Here is a 23,020-nt window from a genome sequence, read left to right on the forward strand (position 1 = left end):
CAATGTACTGCTGTGGACAGAGCCGGCAGAAAAACTTAATTTTTGCCACCTTAAAGAGAGGCTCACCTAAAAAAAACAATATCTGTGTAAGTCTATATTTAGAATATTTTCATCGCTTTACCTTGTTGTCAGACAGCCCTTTCTGACGGGGAACTGAACTGAAAGTGAATCTTGTCTATGCTTATTCAAAGCCAGCCAGATTCCTTTGACAAAAACACTATTGAAAAGTTAAATATTCTAAATATGTAATATTTAGCGTACACTCAAACAGATATAGATTTTTTTAGGTGGGCCTTTCTTTCTTTTTGGTGGCTAAAATACATTTAGATACTGGCCCCGACCACAGCAGTTCATTGCTTTGCTCCAGTGTCGATAACTCCTGTCTGCTTCTCCAAACTGGGGGCGTGCCGACCGTCATCTACTGTAAGCAATACACTGACCTCACTCAAAAACACCAGAACTATCCCATTAAAGACATAGCAAGTGCAGTGTGAGAGTTTGAGACGCACCTGCGAGACAGTTCCAGGGCCACCACGTCCTCATTATCCAGACGAGACTCCAGACGAGACTCTCCTAGCAGACAGAAGAAGAAGATGCTGTCAAGGACCTGTCTGTAAAAATCAGTTACGGATGACTGCTCTTTTGTGTTCATCTCTCTCTGCTGGTGGTTAGTGCTTTCTCTTTGTTAAAGCATCGAGACATTTCTGCACAATAGAGGAGTACTGTTTTCATATGACTCAAACTTAGTACCTGCCTTTAATATTATTAAATATTCAGATTAAGTATCAAGTTAGAGAGCCTATTTTCATTGTGTTGGCTGGAGATTTGGCACAGTGCTGTATCATAAATCAAATATCAAAACAGTGTCTGTGCAGTGTGGTTCTGATAAGCAGTATTTCTCAAAACACAACAGATGCAATTAGCAGCGGCTACCTTTGTCCAGCCGTCCCTCCAGTCTGTCCAGAATGCTCAGGCTCTTGTCTAGCTGCTCTTTGACCGCCTCCCCCATGTAGTAGTCGACTTCGCCGGCTTGCAACAGCTTCTTGAAGGCCTTGCTCAGCTCATCCAGCTGCCGGCGCTGCAGGGCTCCCAGCCTGCGGCTCTCCTTGATCTGCTGCCTCAGTTGTGACAGCTCCCTGGCCTGCGACTGCACCAGGGAGTCCAGTCTGTGGAGACGACAGAATGAGGGCAAGCGTGAGTCAAGATTTCATTTTCAAAATGACTGTGCAGCTTTCATTCACTCTAAGTAAAATAGTATAATATTGATAATGCACTGAGAAAGACTGTTGACCTGGCAGGTGATGTAGAGCGGCTGTGGCTCTGCTGCAGATGTTCATTCATGCTTCTGTTCAGTGTCCTTTCTCTTTCCAGTTCCATATTCAGACAGATGGTTTTATCCTTCATCGTCTGGTTCTCCCCCTCGTTTTTCTCCCTTAGCTGCCCACTTCTGTAGCTCCTATCCTGGCTGTGGTCCTCTCGCTGTGTCCCTTCTTGATCCCTGACGGTTGAGGGATCAGAGGTGTTGGCAACTAGGTCACTGGAGCTCCTGTGCAGAAGACTTTGCATTTGGAGGATGAGTTTGGTCTGGTTTTCCAGCTGGACCTTCAGCTCTCTGACTTGTCCCTGAAGCTGCAGAGGGTCCTTAGAAACACCGTACTCGTCATAGACCTGCAGGCTCTTCAGACTGACCTGAAAACAGACAGGAAACGGTTAATAAAATTATTTTTGGGTTGCACAATTATCATTCTTCGTTCTTGTAACATTATTGCCGTGTAGAGCTAGTTAGCCCTCGTATTTACAAGTATGATAAAGAAAAATGTAAGATCAGACTGTTCTAACATAACCTTGCTTGAGTGCTTAGCTTAAATACTTGTTTCTATTTTCAAACGGTATGTTTTCACTTTTAACTCGGGCTGTCATGTTAACGCAAATTAGTTTTAATGCCCCTAATTTCTTTAACGCATTAACGCAATGGGATGGGGGAGGGGATTAGCGAAAGTTAGTTGAATACCTTGGCTGAGCTGAGAGCTGGGGAACTAGGGTACGGGGTGCTGGAGGTTGAGTCCAGGTTCTCAGTGGAGGAGAAGGTGGCCTGCTCGTGTTGATAAGGCAGGCTAGAGACGCTGCAACTAGGGATCGCACCAGCCTCTAGATCTGGCAACACAATGGACACAGACACAATCAGCTAGGGGACAGAAAAACATTGCAAGTTGTGGAAAACGAATGGTGAGGAAAGAAATCATTTGAGATACAGCTGGACTGTGAAATAAGACGAGAAACAAAAGTGAAAGGTTAATGAGTGCTCGAAAGACATTCCCAAACTTCAGAGTGGAAACATGCAAGAGTTTGTCAATGTAAATTATTGACAGCCCATTCAGATTTGGGAAATAGTGCAGACCAGAGAAATACCAAGTTCAAACCAGTAGTAGAGAGTGTGGTTATGAGACCCAAACAGAAAACTTTTCTCGAGATAAGAGACAGAGTGTTACGGTTGCCTTTGTTCATTCCTCATGCAGACAGTGAGAGAATCTATCCACATTTGAGATTAGTGTCCACTCAGCAGACAGACATGCAATGTCTGTCTAAAAGCCGTCTACCTGTGCTACTGCTCTCTTCCCTATCGTTCTCACTCTTGCCACTGGTTTCGTAACCCAGGTCCTGCAAATCCACCTGCACGCCTTTGTCATCCTGCTCCAGAGCTGGCATTGGAGGCAATATATGTTGGGTTAGGAAGAAATCATTGTCATCATAAATAACATGTCTCTCTCCTTCATGGTGTTCATGATCAACTTGGATTAACATAAACTTTACACATACATGTCTTTGCACAATCACAAAATTATTACAAATTTGAATTTGTTCATGCACAATTCAAATAATTGACGCAAACAGCTCAGCATGTGTTATCTTACCTCTATGTGCAGTTTCAGGGGAGGTAAGAGCAGTGGCCAGTTTCTCCTCCAGGCTTTTACATGCTTTCTTTTTCTCCCTCAGTGCTTTATGGAGAGTCTCCAGTTGGACCTGAACACTCGGCGGTAATCCCTTAACATCCTGCGGCGTCCTGTGGACGTCGCTCTCCTCTCTACGGCCCCTCTCTTCTTGTAGGGAAGCCTTCAGTTCAGAGATCCTCTGACAGTGATCACTGAAGGCCTTGTAGAGGCGGCAGAGGTTGTTATGGAGCTCTTGGTGGAGCTGTCCCTTTGTTCCAGGTGAAGCAGTGGGCTGATTGCCGCTGGATTTGGTGGTTGGTTGGGTGGGTTCTCCCAGCTCCTTCCTCTCTTGCAGGGCTCTCTGAAGTTTGTCTAAATTCATCTGCAGGTCAGAGCTGATCTGTGATGATCTACCAGAAGCCAAGGAGCTGGTGTTTGTACAGTGTGCTGCCAGAGAGGCAACGGCAGACTCGGCTGCAGTAAGGCAATTCATCAGAACTTTGGTCAACTCCTGATTTAAACTGACGTTATCAGAACTTCCCATTCCCCACTGATGCTCCTTTGACTCCTTTTCCTTAAGTGCTGCTATCTGCGTCGAACATTTACCATTCTGGTCACTGTTGCAGCCATGTTGAGCGGCAGCATCTGCAGCTCTCAGTTTTTCCTGCAGCTCTGCATTGAGCCTATTCTGCTGCCACAGTGCCTCCTGCAAAGAGTCTGAGTGGCGTTGCAACTCCTGCATAGAGTCCTCTGTGCCTCCAGAAACACCTCTTGGGCTCTGTCTATTTGAAGATGCGTTCACCTGCTGCAAGGCCGTCTCCATCTTCAAACACAAACCACTGATTTCTGGAATCTTTTCTTGGCTGTCGGTGGAGGCGATGGCGTTCTCTGCCATGTTCAGAAGCTCTATAAGCTGGTTGTTGAGCTCCTCTTTCTCCTGTAAGGCTTTTTGCAGCTCAATGCATCTGCTGTAAAGGGCAGAATCTGAAACCACTGAGCCAGAACCTGTACACGGACTGGTGTGTGACCCAAATCCTCCCTGGCTGTCCAGACTGCAGGCAGTCAGGTAAGCGATGGTGGATTCTGCAGCCTGTAAGGCCTCCACGTACTGGCGATTGAGCCGCTCCATTTCCTGGAGTTGAGCGTGGAGCTCTTCCCAATCAGCCAGCTGCTCACTTAGCTTGTTGATCAGGGTCTCTTTCTCCTGACACTCCTGGTTGAGAAGCTCCAGCTGAATGAAATGAGCAGAGTCGACCTGGGTGTGATCCAGAGTTGGTCCGGTTTCAGAGCCCATGTCCGACCCTACTGGGCCATTGGTACAATGTGCGTATCTGAGCGTGGAAGAAGGTGAAGTGCTGTGCTGCGGTGACATGGGGGAGTCCGAGTCTGCATGCAGTTGCTGGTCAGAACCATATACACCATCCAAATGAAGGTGCAGAAGTGCATCAGTTTTGAGATGGTCAGAGCTCACAGACTGCCTGCTGCTGCTAGCCTCCACTCTCAGCCTCACAGGGACCGGGAGGCGAGATTTGGCACCATCCTATAATTGACACAACAGATTGGAACAGATATTCAAAACCTTGACAATTACCTCGGGTTCATATAGGCCGCAAAAGTGCAACAATTTTTGGAGAAGCGCTGCCCGCATCCTTTCGGCACCCATGTCAATCAATTGGGCTGTTCACGTAGGATGCGACGAGCCATGGAGCTCCGTGGCTGGCTCGTGATCTGGTCTATTTTCTCTGCGTTCCGCGAGAGAATCTTGCAAGAAAACACACTGACAATCTACTATAAACGATATAAATGATATATTATATGTGATATAAATGATCTGATTCTGATAAGATGATAAAATATGCATCCCTGCTGTTCTCCCGGAGTTTTGATTCCTCCGATGCCCTCCCAGTCCCTCCACCCAATCACATTTCAAAATCCATCCACTATATTTATTAGAAATAGCCGAGTGTCACTGCTGTTTGTGATCTTGGGTTTTAAATTAGGCACTTATTCCACATGTTATTATTCCAGAGAGCAAGAAAGATGCCTATGTGAACCCGGGGTTAGACTTCTTGCAGAAAGCAATGTAGAGTTTCTTTACACTCAATACAAAACTTACCCCATGCCTTGCAACATGCTGCTTTGCACTCTTGCTGTGTGACTGGCCTTCAGTTTGTGGACCCTCCATCCCCTCTGTGGTGCTGGCAATTAGCTCAATGGTGACAGGGGTCTCCTCGTTAGAGTTCTTCTCTCCCTTTTCCTTCAACAGATTGATGACCTTAGGGTGACCTTTTGAGCCGGCCTGCAGTGTTTCCAAACTCTTTCTTAATTCGGCCTGTCCATCGCTGCTGTTCCCTGAGGCGTCTGTGCTCTCTTTCTCTTTACACTCAGTCGATTTTTGTTCTTTCAGGAGACCCCGCAGCTCCACATTTTCTGATCGAAGTCTGAGCAGCTCCTCTCTGCAAAAAGGGAAATTTGATTAGTTTACTGTTAAAGCAACCGACTTTTACAAGGGAAAATAAGGAGCAGGATCTGGACACTGCTGAAAAAAAAAGACCAACCTAAGGTGCGAGACTGACGTGGCCCCACAATGAGTCAGCAGGGATTTAAGTGCCGTTCCATCTGTTTTCCTCTGCCTAGAATCTCTCTCTCCAGTGTCCAAGGTGTCGTTGCCAGACTGAGCATGCTCTCTACTCTGGCCAAGGCCACTGTCCAAACTCATATCTCCCAACAGCTTTCCAGACACCATCTAAAAAAGGACAGTTTAGAAATATTGGTTAAAGTTACTTGAAAAAGTTACAATTTCAAAAGCTCTTCATTTAATAAACGACCATCTATTCATACCTGTCCTAGTGTGATGTCTGTCTGACTCTCTTTATCCTGACCAGAGTGATGCGTCATGTTACTGTGAGCCACAGGATGCACCTCCTGCATCTTCTCAAGCTGCTAGAGCAATGGAATGGGAGGCGAGTATATGACACACATGGCTCGGTAAAAGAAAACTTAATGAGGGAACAGAATCCATAAAACACTGCACAGCAACAGCAGAATGGTATGACGTGTCTAATGTGGCATGGTGAAGAGAGAGCATTTCATGGGACACAGAGATAAAAAAAACAAAAAAACAGGGACTGATTAGGAAAGGTGAAGGAGAAGAACAGGATCTTCTACTACAGACAAGAAACACAGAGACATTAGTAACAGGCTAGACAGAGCAAAGGTTAAGATGTAGGTTCAAAAGTTAGAAAGGAGCTAATACAGGTGGGTGTTAGACAATGACTCAGACATGATTCATCTAGTATTTGTGGACAAATATTTGCTGATAAATGACAGAAAGGGGCCCGTTATTGTAAGATTTAGGAAATAAACTTTGACGCTGCAGCTTCAAATACAACTTCCTCCATTTGCAGCTGTCTTTTGTGGCCTCTAACCTGTTTCAAGGGGCTACTGCTGGCCACGTCTTTGTCTTCATTGTCGTAAGCGTCATGGTCCGACTTCTCCAAGAATGACAGCCGGTTCTGCAGCTCGTTGTTTAAAGTCTGCAGTCTGCTCACACAATCCTGCAGCTCCCGCACCTAAGGCCCAGACGGACTCATTTTAACCATTTGATTTTCTTCCTGTTTTACGTATTTTGGTGACATGATTGTAAAGGTATTGGAAAGGTAGATGTAATCATTTCCAAAATTCACAACATATTTTTGTCTATGAAATATCCATATTTGTTGGCGTTTAGAAGTATGTAATACTCTTATCAACATGGGAGTGGGCAAATAGGCTTGCCTTGTGCAAATGTATGTATATATTTATTATTAGAAATTAATTATATTTGATATATATTATACAAAAATATTGTCCAGGAACCCTCACAGGTACTGCATTTAGTATAAAAAATATAGTTAAATTATAACATGGCAAACTGCAGCCCAACAGGCAATGACAGCTGTCAGTGTGTCAGTGTGCTGACTTAACTATGACTTGCCCCAAACTGCATGTGATTATCATAAAGTGTGCATGTCTGTAAAGGGGAGACTCGTGGGTACCAATAGAACCCATTTTCATTCACATATCTTGAGGTCAGAGGTCAAGGGGACAAAATTTAGCGTAGGTTTGGAGTGTTATTTAGCCTCCTTTGTGAGAAGCTAGTATGCTATTAGGTTTTCTAGTTTCATATGATGTCAGTATCTTCACTCTAGCTTTAAAACTGAGCCCGCTACAACCTAAAAATTGTAAGTTGCGTTAATGCGTGAAAGAAATCAGTGGCGTTAAAATGAATTTACATTAACGCGTTATTATTGCGTAATTATAATAATATAGCTTTTTAGCGAGGAAAATAGGTTGGGAACCACTGCATTACAGAGACAATGCTTTTGCCCAAACAGTTTATTTAGTTTGAAAAGGAATTCACCTTCTGTCTGAGCTCCTGGTCAGAGAGTAGAAACAAGCTGTCATCTTGCCCCTCGCCCACACAGATACTCATGTAGGAAGTCTGATCTCCAATGAAGCTCAAAGTGTCACCTGAAAAACAGCAGAGTCACATGTAACAAAAAGACTCCCATCTGCCAAAACTGTGAAATAAAAGTGGATTTTTCTTTCTACGCTTACCGGCATCGTTGGTCCCACCAACCCCTCCTCCACGGTTCTGTATGGCTCCTAAGCGAGCCTGCAGAGAGGCATTCCAGCGCTGAGTGTCTTCAAGCTGGTGTCTCATGCTCTCCAGTTCTTTAGGATCGATCAGGTCCAAACCTGAACACATACACAGAGGATTACCCACAGCTATGTCTCTGATGTGACAGGAAAGTACATTTCTGCGTAGGCAAGTGCTCTACTGGCAGAATGTTCACAATGATTCACATGCTGCATCATTAGTAGTTAAGACTTTGTGTGACCTTATGTGAAAGAGGTCATTAAGATACTGTATTTTCACACCTATAAAAAAAACACTGACGTCATGTATGCATATGCACCAGATTTTATACAGGATGACATGCAGCTCTGGAGAAAAATAAAAGACTAAATTGAAATTTAAAATTCATAGTTTATATATGTATCGGTGCAAATCTAACTTTTAGTAGTAGTAATACTAAATTTAATGCAAATTCCAACAAAAAAAAAAACATTCACATAAAGCATTTATTTTCAGAAAGTAAAAACTGGTACAAATCCCCATAATTTTATTTATACAGTATCTATGTTTTATTAATGTAAACTAAACCAGCTAATATTCTTGGTTGAAAAAAACTTTTTTTTATAATGCATTTGATGCATCTTGGTATGCTTGTTCAATTCATATATAGAGTAAGTTGAATAAGGTAAGCTAGTGGTGGAATTTAACAAAAAGCTGCAGTGTGTAAAGAGCAGTCTGCAGCCACAGAAAAATACATATTAAAAAATATATAGATATATTAATGTAACCACATTTGTTGTGTGTGTTTGTCTACATGTAGCATGTATGTACTGTATATTATAAAGACTACATAACCAAAACAAAAAATGTGTAAATGCACTCAGTGGTAATTACTGTAGCTACATCTATCTTGTATTCAATGTGAATATGAGCCATGGGCCTGTTACTTACAGATGACCTATTTATACACCTGGCTCTCTGCAGACAGGGGCGGGGGATGAGCATGCACTGGACAAACACACACATGCATGTGGACAGATGCTGAAGTAATTTGGCTTAGACGACTAGCATACAGTGACACTTTTTATCAGTCTCAAGGCTGCACCCTGATGTGACTAAATTACATTAACTATGTGATGTCGTAAGATATCTTTTTTATTATTAGGATCTATTTCAGGGGAGCTACTCTGCAGTAGGACACCCTGTGATTCTATAGCAGTATAACAACCTTTATTACCTTTCTTAACATTGTTATATAATGACATGCTTATGCAATGAAACTAAGGCATGTGACAGATGGTTGGATGGATAAGCGGTGTTAGAGAGGTGATGCAAGCAACAGACAACCAAGGTTTTAATGGGAAAGTGAAAACAAGCAGACAGCATGTTAAAAGTGAAAGACAGGAAGACCTGCCAACAGCAGCCTTTATTGACTTTTTTTTTTTTTTTTTTAAATGAAAGGACAAACAAACGGAGAAACAGTGTGGAGCCATTACATTTAAGAGTGACAGAGAAAACAGGTAGCAACTCTACTATAGACAGAACATGCAGATGAGGAGGTGATGATGAAGAACAGTGAACATAAAATGCACAAAGATGATGAGTGGAGGGACCAGGTGTGCATGCCGAATAAAGTGACAGATAAAGAAGAGGAGATGTGAGCTTGTCAGCAGGAGATATTATTAGAGTAAACACAGTGGACAGAGAAGACAGGTGTGTTTGTATGTTTCCCCAAGGATCTATGGATTTATGTCTCCCTGAGCTATAGTTTCCTAACACTTCTAACAACTTAAACGAAGGGCTGTCAATCGATTAAAATATTTAATCGCGATCAATCAATCTCAAATTAATTGCACATTTTTATCTGTTCAAAATGTAGCTTAAAGGGGAGATTTGTCAAGTATTTAATACTCTAATTTACGTGGGAGTGGGCAAATATGCTTGCTTTATGCAAATGTATGCATATATTTATTACTGGAAATCAATTAACAACACAAAACAATGACAAATAATAAAGTGGGCTGTAAAGGGGAGACTCGTGGGTACCCATTGAACCTATTTTCATTCACATATCTTTGGGTCAGAGGTCAAGAGACGTTTGGAGAAGTTTGGAGCATTATTTAGCCTCCTTTGCGACGACCTAGTATGACATTTTCATATGATGCCAGTATCTCCGCTCTATCTTTAAAACTGAGCCCGCTACGTCCTAAAAATCATAAGATGCGTTAATGTGTGAAAGAAATTAGTGGCGTTAAAACTAATTTGTGGTAACGCGTTATCGCATTGACTTTGACAACCCTACTTAAATGATAAACATGCTCTTTCCTTTCATGGTTTTTCTTTGTTTCTTATCTTTCATTCAGTTCCCCTCGTCATTTACCACCCAGTGTGTTTGCACTGCACCTTCTCTGAGTTTGGCTCTGTGCATCTCTCTCTCCAAGTCGTCCCTTAGCTCCTCGTTAGTTTTGATGTTCCCCTCTAGCTGCTGCCTGAGCAGCTGCACTGCTGTCAGCTCCAGCTGCAGAGCGTGGAGACGCTGGGCGCTGCAAAACACACAGAGTAAGGTTTATTCATGGAATTAATTAATTAATTAAGCTACTCAGAATAATCTATTCATTTTCACTAATTGCAATGATTGTATTGTAACAGTGACCATTGTCCCTACCTGTCCTGCTCCTTTACAGTCCTGACCAGGCTGGAGTAGAGCTGCTGTTCGGCTCTCAGTGCTTTGTTCAGAGCATCATGCTCCTGTTGCAAGGCTATAAGGTTGGGCAGAGCCTTGAGGGAGACAGAAATGAAAGGGCAGTGGTCTTAATGTCAGAGCATTATGTGTAAAATATGTTTTTTACTAGTAGAAATGCGTTTAGTTTACTTCTTGCTGGCTATCTCCACCAATCACGGTTCTCTCTCTCTGAGGGAGCCCCGGGAGTGATCTCTCCATGCTGGAGCCAATGACCTGATCCTGGGTGTGATTGGCCCGACTGTCCCTTCTCTGACCGAGGCGCTGGTGGAGAACCTGGTCACAGACATAAACAAAACATGAGAACTGCTAGACGAGAGGCTGTGGAGTTTAAATGCAATCAGAAGAAAAGCTCCTTATCCAAAGCTGCTGTGTGTTTCATCGAGTGACAGGAGTTTGACTTTGTGAATGGGGGAACTCTTACATCGATAATCTCATCCTTGGTCTTCAGAGTGGAACTCAGGGACTCAATATTAGCAGCCTGACCTTCACTGCGACCCTCCAGCTCGGATAGCAACGACTGTAGCTCTGCCAAAGAAATCTGGACATGGAGAAAATAAAGTAAAGCACTGAGCAAACAGTTAGCAAGTATCCCGATTATGGACAAAGTAAAATGCTTATAACCGACTGACCATTAGTTCATTCTCCCTCTTCAGTGCTTTATTCAGTGCCTCGGTTTTCTGTGCTAGCTCCTTCTTCAGGACGACAACAGTCTTCTTAGAGAGCAGAATGTTCTCCGCATTATCCTCACTGTTCCTCCTGGACAGCTCAGCTTCAGAGCAGACAAAATAGAATCAAATGTAGGACAGACAATGTGCGCCGACCGTCATCTACTGTAAGTAATACACCTACTATGGATAAGTACCTGATACAATCTCACTTCAAAACACCTGAACTATCCCTTTAAAGCTCTAAAGGCCTCACCTTCCTTCTCGTCCAACTCCTCCTGCATGATTTGGATAGTTTGTCTGAGCTCCAACACGTGATGTGGCCCCTCCTTCTGCCTCATCTCTGCCAGAAACTGGTCCCTCTCCTGACCACGCTGCAGAAGCTTCTACACATTTACAAAGATGACAAGTTAGCATACCCAGTACAGCATGTACAACTGATACCTTAAACTTTGTCAAAATAAGCCACCAAGTCATTTGAAGTCAGATAGGAGGATATGAGTATAATCCTCCCCGGGAGATTTGATTTCCTCTCCTTGTTAGTCTTGTAAGTCAAGCACATTTTACGGCTGAGTGACTGTGTTGTATCCCAGAGGAACTTACGTTGATGACGCTGTCTTTTTCAGCAAGCAGGGCTCGGAGCTCTGCAGTCTCTAAATAACCCTCCTGGGCTGTTGTGGAGCTTTGCTTCTCAGCAGTGGCAAGCTGCTGCTGTCTGTCAGACAGCTGCTTTCTCAGCTCCTGAATCTCCTGGGTGCGCTCAGACAGCATGCGGTTGTGGTGCTCTGCAGACTCCTGGAGAGATGAAAGAACAGATGAAAGTAATGAGAGTTAGAGATGTTTGCCCACATCCTGTGCATACAAATGGCTTTTTGTAGCTCTGTCAATGTAAATAAAATGCACATTGTGTGTCTGTATAATGTGTGAATTCACTTTTCTAAAAATGTAAAGAACTTGTAATTCCTTTTAATTTGCTACACAAATCACTAGGGCTGTCCTAAACCAAAGAAATTCTCAGTAGACTAATAAATAATAATAAATAATAAATGATGCATACCCTGCATGAAATGTTGTAATTCATTTTTAAAATATATTTTAATCCATATGTTCACAATTAATTCCCTCATTTCCTTTATTCAAAATTACTACTTACTAGTCTATTCTCATTACTATTCTGTTTTCTTTGCTATATTTTAACGCTCTTTGTTGCTACAACATCTAAGTTTCCCTGCGGTAATCCCTGAAACCATTGAAAATGTTTTCATAGTTAAATGTTGACCTTGATGAGCTGGTCCTTGCTGCTGATTGTAGCCAACAGTCCTTCCACAGCACTCTCATTGTCAGCAACCAGCCTTTCCCTGGCCTTCACAGCCTCAGCCAACATAGCCTCTGTGACCTTTAACCTCTGGCCCATCTGTTCAGCAAGGTCACGTGCATGAGTCTGCGACTGGCTCAGCAGTGATTCGGCCATTTCCTACAAACAAAGGTTGACAAAGTTAGAAAAATAAAACTACCTCAGAAGTATCGAAGGATAAAGTGTTTGTTTATGTAAAATTCCTGGGTCAGAATACAACTAACCTCCATATCCTTTGTCTTGCCCTCCAGGGAGAGCTGTAGCTGGCTGATGATGGAGTCCTTCTCCCTCAGTGATCTGTTCAGGTTATCTTCTACATCTTGCTTGGCTCTCTGCAGGTTCTTCAGTGTGTTTGCAAGATGCTGCAGCTCCACATCCTTCTCCTTGATCAGACAGTCAAAACTCTGGTAGGAGAGGAAAGAGCAGAAAGATGCATCGGATTGAAGTATGACCTCCCAAAAACAATTTCATTACTGATTACTGGAAAAGGCAAAAATCTGGCCTCAGTTTCTGATCATTTTTTAAATTGTATTTATTTATTTAATTAATATATATTTTTATTATTATTATTATTATTATTAGTAGTAGTAGTAGTAGTAGTATTTTATTCATTTACTTTTTTTTTCCTATGCTATTTATCAATTTTCTATTTCCTTTATCTCTCAACTTACTTTTTCTGTTACTATTAAGGTGTACAGTATTATAGATATTCTTTCTGTATTGTCTATAATTTTAACTTTATTTATCCATAATTTAGAATACATTTTCTGTGGTCGACTGTGGTTGCTTGCGTGTTTGTTTTTTGTGTGAGTAGATGGATGTGTTGTTGAGTGTTGTACAGTTACTGTTTAATTCATTATTGATAATCAATTAAAAAGACCTTTGAAGAAAAAAACATTGCTTCTTACGTTGATGGTTTCCTCGTTGTGAGAGAGCAAGTTATTGAGCCTTTCCAGGTCTCTCTCCTTCTCCCTTAGAGACAGCTGCAGCTGGTGGATCTCATTGTCTTTCTCCTCAATGGCAGCAAACTTCTCATCCAGCGCTTGCTGTGGGAGAGCAAACAGAACGATGTCAGAATCAAATTATACTCTTTTGTGGTAAGAAGATTACACAGAAGGAACGCTCACCTCCAGAGCCTTCTCCTTTTCCTTCAGCCTTTGCCGCAGCTTGGAAAGCACATTATCGTTTCCTCCTGGACTTTTGCTTTGCTCAAAGTCTCTGACCATGTTTATGTACTCCTGATGAACACAGAAAAAACACTTTATAATAACCATCATTTATACATTTTAATTAACTATCCATTTACCATTTATAAATGATGGTTATTTTGGTGGAATCTGTCTGTAAATGAATGGTAAATGGACTTGCATTTATATGACGCTTTTCTAGTCTGCTGACCACTCAAAGCGCTTTACACTATATGTCAGCATTCACCCATTCACACACTGATAGCAGAGGCTGTCATGTAAGGTGCCAACTTTGCCCATCAGGATCTAATGTAAATACTCATTCAAACACCAATGGCTATGCCTTTGGGAGCAATTTGGGGTTAAGTGTCTTGCTCAAGGACACACCTGCTCTACCCTCTGAGCCACAGCCGCCCACATTATATTATCAATGTTGTTGCGTCACCTGTAGCTGCTGCTCTTTGTCGGCCAGAGTGGATGTGAGCCGCTGGATGGTGACCTCATGGGACTGCACTTTTCTTTTGGTTTGATCCAGCAGCTCCAGGTACTGCTGCTCCAGAGCGCTCTCCCTGTCGCCGATCTCACCACTCAGCTTTTTGTGCTGATTGTGCAGATCCTGAAGGGGGAAGTGATAATACTGTCACACAAAATCCCATATTTTGAATGGTGACAGATAACAGAAAAGAGGATTTAAAATGCCCGATGGCTTGGTTCTGGAGACAATAACACAGTTTTATTCAAAAAATATTTACTAGACAACCGGTGTCTTACATTCAGGGCCTTGTCTCCCTTCTTCTTCTGCTGTTGCACGTCCTCCAGTTCCACCTCCAGCTGGTCCTTCGCCTGCTGCAAGTCAGCCAGCTCTTGCTCCTTCCTGTCCAAGCCGCGCTGGAGCTTCTGGGCTTCAAGCACCTTGGCATGGTGTTCCCCCTGGAGTTGGGCCAGCTCGGTTTGCTTTGTCATTAATAGATTTTGGTGCTCCTCTACTCCCTGGGGGATATATGCCAGAAATGTTTGTCTTTACACATGCTGCAACATGTCAATGAGATGGAGATTAAAAGTACTTCACTATTCTGCTTCTTTAACATTCTATGAGTTACTGACCTCTTAATATAATGTGTGAATGCACAGGCACACACAGAACAAGGAGCCATTAACATTATCATATAGAGTCAATGGTTGGCTTGCTATAAAAAGTGCAGGACTTGCCTGGTATTTCTGCAGTTGTGCTTTATGTGCTGCCTCTCTGGCCTTGGCCAAAGCATCATCCCTGTCCTCAATCTCATGACACAGCTCTGCAATCTATGCAAACAAGAATAAGACAGACAGGTTGGTTGCTAGATCATTGCATAATACAGAGTAGTGAGAGCAAATACAGGTGAAGTCTTGTCACCGTTAACAACAACTGCTATGACCCCCGTAATGAATAAAATGTGTTAATAATAGTATGGACCTTACCTCTTTTTCCTTTTCTTTGAAGACCTGAGTGAGGCCCTGGATTGTTTTGTCTCGCTTTAGAGCATTTTTCTTCTCAGAGTTGAGTTCATTCTCCTTCTCCTCCAGCTTCCCTAACAGGGTCTGTTTGCACAAAGAAGTGATCTTACACAAAGAAACCTCTCAATCTAATTAAAAAAAAATGTAATAGAGTAAAATGACGTCTCCGTGTACCTTGATTTGATTCTGGGTATCCTCCAGTGTTATGGTCAGGTTGTCATTGGTGCTCTTTGCCTGGGTGAGCTCTTCACTCAGCTGCTTATTGCAGGACTCCACTCGCCGTACCTCACTCTGTAAATCCACATAAAACAAGAAAGGGAAACTGGATAAATACCAGCAATGCTAAGCTATAGCGTTTTGCCCAGCTGGGATTACTGAAAAGAACTACCTTAACTCTGACAGGAGTGTATATATCATCAAATTCCTCTGTAAGATCATGCAGAGACTTCAAATCTGCCTCTTTGTGTTTGCGCTTGGCTCCGGGGTTGAGAGAGACAGTATTTAACCTCTTCAGGATGGGGATGTGGCTCCCTGCAGGGGCAGAGACTTGCTGCTTGGAGATGCAGCGCAGGAGCTGGATCAGGTCGGAGATCACAGAAGGCTGACTTGAGGTAGTGCGGAGCAGCGCTTTGGCCTGAACCTTTCCTCCTGGCTCATCAGTGGAACCATGTCTGGCGACTATAACCCTGGGCTCTCTGAGTTTTCGTTTTGGTGGAGGGTCTGGAGGGGTGTCTGAGGAAAAGTCTCTATTGAGGGACTGCATGGATGTGGAGCGATCTTTGATTCCAGGTCTAGGAAGTATGCCCTTACGCTGGACCAGGTCAAGGTACATGCTCTGCGAACGGTTACGTGTGCCTCGGAGACCAAAGCTCTTCATAAAGCCATCGAGCCCCGTCACTGATCCCAGCCTGCTGCCCCTGAGGCTTGAGCGCCCTGGAAACGCCCCTTTACTAGCAATTCGATCCAGACTCACACACCTTCTCATGCGACTCTCAACGTGACCACTTCCACTCTCCCTGAACAGCTGTCCATCAGAGGCCAGTCGACACACAGCCTCATCATCAGGACTGCCCAGCCCGGAGGACCTGAGTGAAGTTTTGCTGCTGGTGCTCGCCACATAACTCTTGTACAGGCTCTGGTTGTTTTTGTTGTAGACGTGGATGATGCACTGGATGAGGTGGTCTTTCTCCGCCTGCACCTTCTGGATCCGACTGTTGTGTTCATCCTCCAGCTTGCCGATGTTAACATCACACTGCACCACCTTCTCCAACTGGAACACACACTTCCCACAGAGGAACTCTCCACGACCATCGCGAGTCACCTCCCAGCCCAGCACATGGGACAAGATGACTTGTAGCTTCCTCTGTGCTGATGAGCTGAAGATCCAGCGACACTGGCTTCCCACCAGACGAACGCCACATATACGACACGGGTCCCTCATGGCGCCTTAGATCTTAAGATTCCAGATTCATCCACTTAGAATGAGTCCAAAAAGCATCTCACTGACGCACAAACTGTCCAGTGACCTAATGGTCATCGGCCTGCCAACAGTGAAATAGCCATCTATCATTTTCTCCCACTGCATCAGCAAGAGAAGCACAGAGGAGAATGACTGAGTGCAGAGCAGTATAAGCCCTAAGCTTTTGATAATCCCTGCTCCCGCCTCTATTCCACTCTCCCCCACACATTCAATCAGATCAAATCCTCTAGCACTGCTGCAATGATCTGTGTCATGGCCAATGCCAGACCATCTCTAGAAAACCTTCTCCCAGATTCTAGATCAGGTATGAAACTCGGCCGCATGCAGATGCTTCTCCTGGGGACTGCTGGAGAAGATGGAAGCGGCCAATCACTCCTATAGAGTCCATCCTGCCTGACAGTACATCTAAAAATCCGCTTTAAGATTAAGAGATGTGTTCTGGCAATCACATTCCATTACACCTCTATCAGCCACTCGAAGTCCTTTCATTCCACAAAAGCATCCCTGGTAGACACATTGTCCCCGATCTTTCAAAATCCTTTGCAATACATGCAGCACGTTCATTTGTTTAACCAGATCTGACAAACTCTGACATGTTAACTTCTTTTCCCCCTTAAATAAAGAAGGACGGACATAAATAACTCTGAGACGAACTGTCTCCAGACAGCATGGTAATCCAGTCTTAACACCGTGACCCGAGTCCAGACGCCAAGGCCTGATGAGGAACCATGGACACTATCCAACTGACCAGGGTTCGGTCAGGAATCTAATTGCCCGAAGTCAATTCTTACTTTTATTTTATTTTTCCCCTATGCATATTGTTTTTATTATTAATGGTTATCAAATAACAACAAAGACTAAAGTTAACTGTCATGTTTAATCTATATTTTAAATAAAAAATGTGGGCAAGAAAAAACACAGCAACAAAAGTTCTCAAAAACACAGATAGGTGGAAAGAACCCAAAAAAGCAGACCATTTAATGAGGAAATCCCCTTGACACCAACCTGATGGTCCGGTGTTGTTTTGTCCTTCTCTCTGTGTAGCTCGTCCCTCAGTGCCTGGGAAACAGACAAGGTCAAAGGTCACGCTAACGCCTTTTAATATTGCAAGTAATGCTGAAACTTTCCTTGCTTTTTTAATGTCTAATACCTTGCTTTTTTGTGCTCCTTGTCTGTTGCTTTGATTGCTTCTCTTATTTTTTGTGGTTTGTTTTATTCTATTTTATTTTATTTCTTTCCACTTGATTTTCAGTATAATGGTACCTCTATTGTTTACTGCACCATTTCCATCATTGTTGATTGAACTCTATCCTTTATCTTTGTATACTAATTCCCTGTCTTGTTTTGTATATTGTTCCTTGTGCTAATAAAATGAAATAATAAAAAAAAAAAAACAATAGTGGCAGTAAATCTAATTTCTCTGAATATACTCCATGTGCTCTCAAAACATGGCAACAAATGACTTCAAACATTTTGTAACTCTGTTAAATCAAAATCATTTGTTTTGGTATCATTACAGAGCGAAAGTACATATCTTCAGCATTATATGAACGTCATACCTCAAGTTCCTGATCTTGCTTAGCGATGAAATCAGATAGTTGTTTAACAGAGTCAGCTGACGGTGTATCCGTCTCTTGGTCCGCACTTTTCTTCTGATGGATAACAGCTTCCTGGTTCTTTAAAGTGACCTTCAGCTGCTCAATGATACTGGTGTGAGCAAAAAAAAAATCATTGAAACATTTAGACCCCAATACAGAAAGAAACTAGGGCTGTCAATCGATTAAAATACTTAATCGTGATTATTCGCATGATTGTCCATAGTTAATCGTGATTAATTGCAAATAAATCACACATTTATTATCTGTTCAAAGTGTAGCTTAAAGGGACATTTGTCAAGTATTTAATACTCTTATCAACATGGGAGTGGACAAATATGCTTTCTTTATGCACATGTATGTGTATATTTATTACTGGAAATCATGTAACAACACAAAACAATGACAGATATTGTCCAGAAACCCTCACAGGTACTGCATTTAACATTAAAAAAATATGCTCAAATCATAACATGGCAAACTGCAGTCAAACAGGCAACAACAGCTGTCAGTGTGTCAGTGTGCTGACTTGACTATGACTTGCCCCAAACTGCATGTGATTATCATAAACTGGGCATGTCTGTAAAGGGGAGATTCGTGGGTACCCATAGAACCCATTTTCAGTCACATATCTTGAGGTCAGAGGTCAAGGGACCCCTTTGAAAATGGCCATGCCAGTTTTTCCTCGCCATAATTTAGCGCAAGTTTGGAGCGTTATTTAACCTCATTCTCTACAAGATCAGTATCTTCACTCAAGCTTTAAAACTGAGCCGCTACAACCTAAAAATCGTAAGTTGCGTTAATGCGTTAAAGAAATTAGCGGCTTTAAAACAAATTTGCGTTAACATGTTATTATCGCGTTATACTTTGACAGCCCTAAAAAAAACATATAAATGTGCGTGCTTATCTACTGTGTCCCTACTTGTCTTTCTCCTGCAGGGCCTGCTGCAGGTCTTGGACTGGGCCGGGGACAGGGACAGGGGTGAAGGTGCTCGGTGTATCCAGGACCTGGAGCTGCTTCTCCATGTTAATATTCTTAAGCTTCTCCTGCTCAGCGATGGATGCCATCTTGTCAACCTCCTCCTCTGCCGTTCGCAGACACTGACATGAGGCAAAAAGACCAAGTGAGACAACTACACCCAACTACCATGAGGATGAAACAGAAAATCACTGTTCTCTGAGAGTATAGTGAAGTAAATAGTTTTGACTAGGGCTGCACAATTAAATGTTTATCAAAATCTTAATATGGCCTACTGCAATTTTCCAATCGCAGGAGGCATAATATTTGTTAAAGGTGAAATGTGTGTAAAAATACCATTTTAAACTAAATATTGTTGTGCTGCAGAGATGTCCTGGCCTATACTTCGTATTCTACAAACTTAAGAAAACATCTTTGTTTGGTACAGATCTCCTAAAAAAAATCACAAATCAATATGTTTTTCAAAGACAATGAGAATAATGATGTAAAAATGATCATCCCCTCTAATATCGCAAATTTTATCGCAATTGCAATATTAGTCAGAATAATCACAATTAGACATGTTTTCAAAATTATTCAGCCCTAGTTTTGACTCACCTGTTCTAGGTCAGCTATCCTCTTGTTGAATGCGTCTCGGAGTGCGCCCATCTCTCTCTGAGCTTGCTCTCTCACACGCTGGGGTTCTCCTGCTTCTCGACTAGCCAGACTCTCCAACGCTTTCCTGAAAAACATTCACAGGGGAGACTAGTTAACGCTCATATACATTTTCGCCACTGGGCTTCCATGACATCTTCCTGCCAACTAAGATCTTGTTTTTGTTTGAATTCTTCAAATGACACCAAAGATGTGAATTTAGCTGACACTGAACTTCAGCACAGTAGGACTGTGTAGGGAACAATACTCACGATGCAGACACGAGTAGCTCCTGTTTCTCTGCCATGTCTCTCTTCATGGATTCCAACTCCACCTTCAGCTCAATGTTCTATTAACAGACAACATTAAATCCATTATGGCACTAACCGCACTGCACATCTGGAGTCATCACAAAAACACTGGCACAAACAGTGGAAACATATTGAGGAGATTCTTAGAAATTGTTCTCCCTGACAATTGTTAATATTGCCAAATTAATCAATCTCGACGTTTATCTTGGGGTTTGTACATAAAGATAACATTCTTACATGACACATCACCTCTTAAAAAAAAAAATGAGATCACAAACACAAGCAGCAGATTCCAATGTGTTTACATCTCACTAAAAAGGCAAGACAGCTGTTCTAAGATCATAAATGTGGGATTTTGGTTGAACCAATTCCAGATGTTTTGTGGCTGAAGTTGTGATCTCAGTTAGTCCCGGTAGGAAACACAGAGTCAACGTAATGCATCATTAAGACACTGAGAGGCCTCATAAATGCATGACGACGACAAGGAGTTAAATACACATTTGTGTACACGAAAGTAAACACACACCGTTTTGAAAATGTCCTCAGTGGAGTCGTCACATTTCTGCTGCATGCGCTCCTCCATGAAGTAGATGCGCAGCTTCAGGTTAAAGTTTTCTTTCTTCAGAGCTGTGATTTGCTGCGGATGATTGACAGAAATGCTTTAATAAACAGGAAAATAACTGAACAACAAATAACATTTCATTGAAAAAGTTTTATCAAAATGTTTAAGTCTCTGTCTAGCCCAAAATGCATTTACTTTACTCTAGGGCTGTCAAAGTTAACGCGTTAACGCAAATTAGGTTTAACGCCACTAATTTCTCTAACACATTAACGCAACTTGTGATTTTTAGGTTGTAGCGGGCTCAGTTTTAAAGCTAGAGTGAAGATACTGATATCATATGATAGAAAACTAGAAAACCTAATGAATCTATTGGTACCAACCAAGGAGGCTAAATAACACTCCAAACTTATGCTAAATTTTGGCGAGGAAATACTGGCAACTGTTTCGCTTTTAAAAAGCTTAAATGCAGCATACATTTGTCGATCTGTTTCGAAAGTGAAAATGATCAGATCTGTAAAGTTGAAGTTAAAAATATTTATGTAAAATATTTATATTTTTCAGGTTGTGATGTGTGCATTTGTAAAACTGTTCTACATGTGTTCAAATTGATTGGTATTTGTGTGTAGATTGGAACACGCATTCAGGAGTACCCAAAATTACACACAAATCGTTTTACACACTTGTAAATCTTATATTTCATTTGTAAATCATATATTTCATTTGTAAATCATGTAATACACATTTTGAGACTAATTTCACTCCATAGTATCTTAAGATAAAACAGATGTTGACAAACTGCATAATTTGCAGTTGAAAAAAGATAATATATCTTATCACAATACTTAGCATATCGCAAAACGTTTAAAATTGCAATAAGATTGTACCATGACTAAATATCGTATTGTGGGGCCTCTGGTGATTCCCACACCCTATGTTTATATAGCAGAAAAGGGCCATGTGTATGGTTAATGTTAAAATGAAGGGAGGCCTTCATACTTGTATGTGTGTTTGAGTTTGTGTGTCTGTGTGTGTGTGTGTGTGTGTGTGTGTGTGTGTTCGTGTGCGTGAAGTGGACTGTGCATCATTGTGCTGCAGGCTCAGAACAGCATACATCTGGTAATGGGGGGTTGGGTAGACTGTCAAAGGGAGGAGGTAGGAGTCTGGACCCCTCCATAAAACCTCTAATCATGAAGCGAGCCAGGCAGCACAAGCCAAAAACATCTGAGCATGCATTCCACTCAAATGCTGAAATATAGTTTTCACCTCAATCCTACTCCTACACTCATCACTACATCTCCATAAATGGTCAGTGAGGCTTAGTTTGAGTCAGACTGAGGATCAGGTTTAATAAATCACAATAGCCTGTTTGTTGTGGTGGGGTAAAGTTATAACCTCATACTGACACGCTCAGTGTCTATTTACAATTAATAGCATTAATAAATTAGAATATGAGTCATTATCATAAGTTAGTGTTACATAAAATTGGCTTTGGGCAATCCAAGACACATTGTGCCATTACATATCAGCAACTCCAGTTTAAGAAACATCATCCCAATTAATATCACTCACATTCTCATAGTCCTTCATGGTGAGAGCTTTGATCGGGGACATCTTGTCAGGGAAGGACAGAGCTGCAAAACAACAAAGTGATACACGTTTACTCATTTGAGTCACAACTGCACGACGGTCTCTATAGCATAGAGAATCTTCTCTGCTTACAAGAACAACTCTCACTCCCAGCACACAGGAATGTGTTTTTTTTTTTTAGAGAGATAAAGAGAAAGAGAAAGTAGAAATGTTTTTCACTGCAGAGGCATCAGAGGTGAGACAGCTTCTGGAGAGCTGCCCTGTTTAAACTAGTTCAAAGCAGCCCACAGCTGATCATGTTACACTAGTCAACAACACATTTCACAACACTAACTCCAGATTTATAGTTTGACAGTATCAGTTGCTTGTTTATGTACATTTTATTTCTAAATCAGAGAGATTTGTCCTTGCTGCCTTTGGTGTGTCTTCGATGTAAACATGAATCTAGATCTCTGCAGATGGTATTCATTACCCTTCATTCATTACTCCCTTGTTTCCTGGCAAAACTACAGAGGAGTAACTACGAGCAAGCAAAAGCGAGAGATGGGTCGCCAGACAGCATCAGGAGACAATGGATCATGGATGGAAATGAAACCTTATAGTTTGATCTGATTTCTACGATTAATGTATAATTCTGGTGATTTGCAGCGTGGGCCTTATTTTTCAAGACTCTGCCAACCTGATCTTTTTTTTTTATTATTATTATCATTTCCTCACTGGCTTCATTGGTGCACTTTAAAGGAACAGTGTGTAGGATCTGGCGGTATCCAGCAGTGAGGTTGCAGATTACAACTTCTCCCGTGTGCCAAGCATGTAGGAGAGCTACGGTGGCCAACGGGAAAATGCAAATGGTCCTCTCTAGAGCCAGTTGTTGTAAGA

At 42.1% G+C, this 23,020-nt stretch overlaps 1 protein-coding gene across 9 annotated transcripts in view; it reads right to left on the bottom strand.

The window, feature by feature from the left end:
- The window catches only part of cdk5rap2 (CDK5 regulatory subunit associated protein 2), a 43,266-nt gene that overhangs the window by 14,246 nt on the left and 6,000 nt on the right, over nt 1-23,020 (bottom strand). For 7 of the 9 annotated variants that reach the window (XM_037753853.1, XM_037753855.1, XM_037753851.1 and 4 more), the window contains exons 3-37: nt 22,124-22,185; nt 20,519-20,629; nt 19,954-20,030; nt 19,646-19,769; nt 18,992-19,170; nt 18,034-18,181; nt 17,480-17,533; nt 15,169-15,285; nt 14,959-15,078; nt 14,710-14,802; nt 14,272-14,490; nt 13,946-14,116; nt 13,441-13,551; nt 13,222-13,359; nt 12,538-12,717; nt 12,239-12,433; nt 11,563-11,754; nt 11,216-11,345; nt 10,924-11,063; nt 10,716-10,832; nt 10,424-10,567; nt 10,217-10,329; nt 9,955-10,094; nt 7,530-7,670; nt 7,333-7,442; nt 6,359-6,502; nt 5,772-5,873; nt 5,489-5,676; nt 5,047-5,386; nt 2,913-4,470; nt 2,598-2,699; nt 2,012-2,154; nt 1,292-1,689; nt 934-1,166; nt 510-573 (exon numbers count right to left, since the gene is read on the bottom strand). In XM_037753853.1, coding sequence (XP_037609781.1) covers nt 510-573; nt 934-1,166; nt 1,292-1,689; nt 2,012-2,154; nt 2,598-2,699; nt 2,913-4,470; nt 5,047-5,386; nt 5,489-5,676; nt 5,772-5,873; nt 6,359-6,502; nt 7,333-7,442; nt 7,530-7,670; nt 9,955-10,094; nt 10,217-10,329; nt 10,424-10,567; nt 10,716-10,832; nt 10,924-11,063; nt 11,216-11,345; nt 11,563-11,754; nt 12,239-12,433; nt 12,538-12,717; nt 13,222-13,359; nt 13,441-13,551; nt 13,946-14,116; nt 14,272-14,490; nt 14,710-14,802; nt 14,959-15,078; nt 15,169-15,285; nt 17,480-17,533; nt 18,034-18,181; nt 18,992-19,170; nt 19,646-19,769; nt 19,954-20,030; nt 20,519-20,629; nt 22,124-22,185 — 6,598 coding nt within the window. The remainder of the gene's footprint in view (nt 1-509; nt 574-933; nt 1,167-1,291; nt 1,690-2,011; nt 2,155-2,597; nt 2,700-2,912; nt 4,471-5,046; nt 5,387-5,488; nt 5,677-5,771; nt 5,874-6,358; nt 6,503-7,332; nt 7,443-7,529; nt 7,671-9,954; nt 10,095-10,216; nt 10,330-10,423; nt 10,568-10,715; nt 10,833-10,923; nt 11,064-11,215; nt 11,346-11,562; nt 11,755-12,238; nt 12,434-12,537; nt 12,718-13,221; nt 13,360-13,440; nt 13,552-13,945; nt 14,117-14,271; nt 14,491-14,709; nt 14,803-14,958; nt 15,079-15,168; nt 15,286-17,479; nt 17,534-18,033; nt 18,182-18,991; nt 19,171-19,645; nt 19,770-19,953; nt 20,031-20,518; nt 20,630-22,123; nt 22,186-23,020) is intronic. The other 2 variants (XM_037753850.1, XM_037753854.1) reach the window with 2 other exon arrangements.

Source organism: Sebastes umbrosus, chromosome 19, assembly GCF_015220745.1.
Source record: "Sebastes umbrosus isolate fSebUmb1 chromosome 19, fSebUmb1.pri, whole genome shotgun sequence".
In the NCBI taxonomy this organism is placed as follows: Eukaryota; Metazoa; Chordata; class Actinopteri; order Perciformes; family Sebastidae; genus Sebastes; species Sebastes umbrosus.